The sequence below is a fragment of the Gobius niger genome, assembly GCF_951799975.1.
Source record: "Gobius niger genome assembly, chromosome: 11".
In the NCBI taxonomy this organism is placed as follows: domain Eukaryota; kingdom Metazoa; phylum Chordata; class Actinopteri; order Gobiiformes; family Gobiidae; genus Gobius; species Gobius niger.
This window is the reverse complement of record NC_136862.1, coordinates 10,814,170-10,819,706: the sequence shown is the minus strand read 5'-3', so window position 1 is coordinate 10,819,706 and position 5,537 is coordinate 10,814,170. Positions and strand designations below refer to the sequence as shown.

At 43.8% G+C, this 5,537-nt stretch overlaps 1 protein-coding gene across 1 annotated transcript; it reads left to right on the top strand.

The window, feature by feature from the left end:
* Positions 1 to 2,771: 2,771 nt before the first annotated feature.
* Positions 2,772 to 5,537, top strand: ckma (creatine kinase, muscle a). The gene is made up of 8 exons (XM_079565928.1): positions 2,772 to 2,862; positions 3,611 to 3,819; positions 3,891 to 4,045; positions 4,143 to 4,275; positions 4,354 to 4,525; positions 4,600 to 4,723; positions 4,802 to 4,991; positions 5,070 to 5,537. Exons 2-8 carry the CDS (start codon positions 3,627 to 3,629, stop codon positions 5,246 to 5,248), a joined length of 1,146 nt encoding a protein of 381 aa, XP_079422054.1. The 5' UTR covers positions 2,772 to 2,862; positions 3,611 to 3,626; the 3' UTR covers positions 5,249 to 5,537.

Here is a 5,537-nt window from a genome sequence, read left to right as displayed (position 1 = left end):
AGTTTCGCCCCAATCCAGAACTAAGAAAAATACAACATAATATAATTTAAATATGTGAAACTGTTGGCCTAAAGTCTTACTTTGGACTTTTGGAAAAGAGCAAGAAAAGCCTGGAAGCGAAAGGTCCAAAACTTAATCAACCCAGTCCACTTGATAATCTCTATACAATAAGGTTACTGTGGCATCTCCATGTATTCTTTTAACCTTTGTTCAGGTCATAGGACTTCAATAAAATGTTCATATTTCAAAGACATTCAGGGGAAACAACATTTGAGAGAACACTGAAATAACTAGAAGAAGAATCACATGCATTTCCATGTTTGTACAGGTGTCTCAAATACAAGCTTACAGACCCAAGACGGGATGTTTTGTAATTGCAATAGTGCACTACTTAAACAATTGCATCCTTCTACTATTTGCTAATTGCTCTTTTGATTAGATTGTGATAAGTTGCGCTGCATTTAAAGATCTGACAGATTAATGCCTCTCTATTGTCACCTTGAATAGATCAGTGGATTTTTGTGATCTTTAGGAAAATGTAAAGGTCCAGTTCAGATTAAGAGATGTTCTTAGTGGCTTGCGCTGATGGGACAAGACAACAAAAAACTGACTCGATGAAATTGAATCTGGTGTGGGCAGGGGCTTCTGTGTGACAGGCGGAGAGCAAATATAGCCTGGCCGGACCACTCCATGCACACGTGACTGTGGTAGCTTTGGTTTCAATGGGGAAGAGTCTGCCCCAACACTGCAGACACTGGTACAGTGTACACAGTACACCACTCTATTCAACTACTGAATGTGCAATTAAAAATGTGGAGGACATTTAGTGACACTTTATGACACAAACGTGGCCAAATCAACAGTGATGAGAGATTTAAATGTCAACCCCATAAAGTTGATATTATTAGTCTCAGTTGGTCACTATGTTTTGTTGCCAGGTACACAATATTACTTTCCAAAATACATTGCAGGCCACAATTAAATGACCAAAGGCTTGACCATTTTTGCACCATTTGAGCTTTAGTGCTGCACACAGCTGCAGCATGACACTGGGCTATTCTGACACAGGTCAGGGCACCCCTGTCAGGGGTCACCCTCATAATGTTTCAAGACTACTCTACAAAGTAATATCTTCCTCTTGAGACCCTCTTTGTGGGGCAAGACACAGATTCAAGCACTACTAGTGTAACACAACAAAAACAAAAACAACAGTCCTCCCACTTCAGTCCATGTTCTATGCAGATGAGCCAATCTGATCATTTACCTGTTTGACCCGTCAGTCTGAGACACAGAACGTTCTTGGAGATCCAGCAACATTATGCGATGGGTCCCAAGGATCAAATCACGTCTCTGTTGCATAAGTGTTCTCGACTGATATTATTCAGTTACTGGTAAGATGTCACTGGCCTGCTCGCTCTCTGGTCTCTCTGCCCTGTTTCGACTAATACTGCATATACTAGAGATTAAAGGTTCACTATATTCATTTCTGTGATACTTTTACTCTAAACAACCCAAATATTTTGACATTATATTACACTGAGACTACTTTGGCCACTTCTGAGGACAGACAGCAGACAGCTGTGTAACAGGAGACATGTTCTCACTGCAGAGGCCACTAAACCTGCAATGGACAGGGCATTCGACCAGCAGTGAGGAACGGGAGAAATGATTTTAAGTTACTGTAGGGCACTATAAGAGGCAGCAGAAGGCATTCCTGCAGGAGAACTCTGGAATAATCATATGAGCAACTGGAGGAAGCAGGTGTGAGCCGGGCAAATGTCAGCATGAGTTGGCTGGGACATCCCATAGGCAAAGGCACATGGGGTGCCCCAGTCTTGGAAAGCTGCCAGCTAACACTCATAAGGAGCCATTACAGTTAATGATGTAACTATTATACAATTACATACGCACAGGACTGAAACATTATTCCCGACTGCACTGCTGTCTGATAGCTTTTCTCCCACTGGGTTTTGAGCTTTTAAAACCTTGCTGTGAAGGAGGGTCTAAGGAGGAACTACCCATTTTGACCATTCATTTCAACATTTATCTGTTTCACTGTTTGATGCCTGCGTCATTGCTGATTTACAAACTGCTCCTGTTTGTAAATCTGTAATCTTATGTGAGGTTTCTGTTGTGATGTAAGACTGTACAAAAACAAATTGACTTGGACTATATTTTGTCACCCAGTGTCAAACATTTATTTTGTCATAGTACAAAGACCTAGATGATCAAGTAAATCACTTAAGAGCGATCTAAGGCAGGACTCTACCCAGAGCCTCATTGGCACAAAGCACTAAACAAATAGTGTGAACCATCAATAATGTGAGCTATTGAAGCTCGTGTCAAAGAGGGCATCATCTTCCATCTTCATCATTCCATCAGTCACATGATATTCCCATTGAAGATTTGATATCTGATAATGAGTTCAACAATTTGAGCAGGATCGAATTATAGTAGTTTAAAGGTTTGCACTTTATTGAAACTATAAGGTCAAGGGACAATTAAAAGTATGCGGTTTTGAATTGATCTGACAAATGCTGCAGCCACTCTTTCACATCATGCTACTACTGCTGCTATGTATGGGCCACAGTGAGAGTGAGGGGGGCGAGGGTCAGCTGTAGCTCCCGTCTTAGATGACTGAAATGAACGTGTGGCCCTTTCATAAACCGTTCCCAGTCTGAGGACATTGGCTCTGGCCAATGAGGAGCCAGCAGGCACTAAAATGGCCAGGCCAATGGCTGAACATGCACAAGTATATAAAGCAGAAACGGTGGGCAGCAAATTTGGGTGACCCCTATTTTGGCTGTGGTGAACAGGATCTGATCCCAAGGACTGTTACCTCTGTTCTTGTCTGGTGTGCAGGTAATGTCAAACGCATATATATTTGATCAAACAGATTCATAGCTTTGTAAATGTTTCAGGGCAGATAGTGTGGTTTGAACGTCCCCTCACAGTTACCTCATATTTTTTTAAATATATTTATAATTTAAAAAACGTTTCTACTGTAATGTTTGATTATTTAAATTTAATAGGATTACTGCATGTATTGTAAATGCAGTATGTGATTTACTGCAGAGATGGACTTAAAAAGCAGATATGCAGGCGCATGTGTTCTGCATTTGTTACATTGTGGTGCAAAGGGCGGCGGCATGTCATTGAGACTTTACATTTTGATGCTGATAAAAGTGTGCTAAAAAGAGGTGTGGAGAGTAGATCTAGTTAGTAGTGAGGGAACATATGTGCTTCAAAGTGTGAACATGAGTGCGTGCCAGCAGAACTCAAAGGCTGCACGTACATGTTAAGGACAATTTACAGAAAGGGTACGAAGTCAGGGGGCACTGCTTCTAAAGATAGTCTACATATGCTCCTCCCCTCATCTATTTCAGCTCGATATTTGATCCTTCACGAATTGAGTGACACTTGTTACCAAGATTCTTCTGCACAGACTTTGCAGCTGTCGTAACGTCCCCTGCATCTCAAAATCTTATCTTAAATAATATATTTTTACATTTACACACAACTTAATGTAATTATTTCAATATTGTAGAGAGTATTAGATGTTAATCAAAATGAAACATATAATTAAACTTTCATTATGTTTCTACTACAGTGTAAGAAAAGCAATCATGCCTTTCGGAAACACCCACAACAACTTCAAACTCAACTACAAAGTTGAGGAGGAGTTCCCCGACCTGTCCAAGCACAACAACCATATGGCCAAGGTCCTGACCAAGGAAATCTATGGCAAACTGAGGGACAAGCAGACCCCCAGCGGTTACACCGTGGATGACGTCATCCAGACTGGTGTCGACAACCCTGGTGAGAATGTCCCATGTGTCTTTGATACAAATACAATACTTCCTGTCTCACCATCTGTTTTATCTGCTCAGGTCACCCCTTCATCATGACTGTTGGCTGCGTCGCTGGTGATGAGGAGTCCTATTCCGTCTTCAAGGATCTGTTGGACCCTATCATCTCCGACCGTCATGGTGGATACAAGCCCGATGACAAGCACAAGACCGACCTGAACTTCGAGAACCTGAAGGTTAACAGAAAAACAAAGCCATTCTTAAAATTGTTTAAACAGAACTTAAATTTAATGAGCTTACCTTGTATTTACACTTTGATCACTTTGTACACAGGGTGGTGACGATCTGGACCCCGCCTATGTTCTGTCCAGCCGTGTGCGTACTGGCCGCAGCATCAAGGGATTCACCCTGCCCCCCCACAACAGCCGTGGCGAGCGCAGACTGATCGAGAAGCTCTCTGTTGAGGGTAAGTCTAGAGCAGGTGTGCTTTGACAGTAGCAAACCGCAGAAAGTGTGTGTAACTGACATCAGCCTGCCCTTGCAGCTCTCACCAGCCTGGATGGTGAGTTCAAGGGAAAGTACTACCCCCTGAAGTCCATGACTGATGCCGAGCAGGAGCAGCTCATCAATGACCACTTCCTGTTTGACAAGCCCGTCTCCCCCCTGCTGACCTGCGCCGGTATGGCCCGTGACTGGCCCGACGCCAGAGGCATCTGGTGAGTTGTTCTTCAAAAGTCATATTTCTCCAGAGTTTCCTGAAGGTTTGAAGCTCATGCTTATCCACCTTTAGGCACAATGACAACAAGACCTTCCTGGTCTGGGTGAACGAGGAGGATCACCTGCGTGTCATCTCCATGCAGCAGGGCGGCAACATGAGGGAGGTCTTCAGACGCTTCTGCGTTGGTCTGACCAAGGTACATGCTTGTACACAATATCTGGATTAACTTCCCATAATTTTGTTCTGGTAAACACAAAATGTTGTTTTGCCGTAGATTGAGGAAATCTTCAAGAAGCACAACCACGGCTTCATGTGGAACGAGCATCTTGGTTACATCCTGACCTGCCCCTCCAACCTGGGCACTGGCCTGCGTGGTGGAGTCCACGTCAAGCTGCCCAAGCTGAGCACACACCCCAAATTTGAGGAGATCCTCACCAGGCTGCGTCTGCAGAAGCGTGGCACAGGTCTGCAAAACTTCATCAACTTGTGAATTTGTGAAATAACAGGCTTGGATCAGTACTCAGTGTTTGTGGTTCTTGCAGGTGGTGTGGACACCGCCTCCGTCGGTGGTGTGTTTGACATCTCCAACGCTGACCGTCTGGGCTCCTCCGAGGTGTACCAGGTACAGTTGGTGGTTGATGGTGTCAAGCTCATGGTTGAGATGGAGAAGAAGCTTGAGAAGGGTGAGGCCATCGACAGCATGATCCCCAGCCAGAAGTAAAGTGGACTTTGCTCCAGAGCACTCATGTTCAATTGCTGACAGGCGAGCAGAGGAAACAGCTGCTCCACACAGAGACTCTTGACTCTGCTCTCCTGCTTTACTTCCTTCCAGCCTTGTTTACCGTCCTCTGTCCTTTTTCACGTTCTTGTGTTGGTTGGTAACATCCTGGGATCAGCCTCCACTGAGCTAGGTTTGCCTGGCACATGTGGCATCACCACCTTTTTGTTGTAAAAAATACTGATTATTGAAACTGTTCAATAAAATAAACCCCAAGTTACAACACACCAAA

Coding starts and splice junctions, on each gene's coding strand:
- ckma (XM_079565928.1), top strand. CDS start 3,627: ATGCCTTTCGGAAACACCCACAACAACTTCAAACTCAACTACAAAGTT. Junction 4,526..4,599: donor CCCGACGCCAGAGGCATCTG/GTGAGTTGTTCT, acceptor ATCCACCTTTAG/GCACAATGACAACAAGACCT. Junction 4,724..4,801: donor TCTGCGTTGGTCTGACCAAG/GTACATGCTTGT, acceptor GTTTTGCCGTAG/ATTGAGGAAATCTTCAAGAA.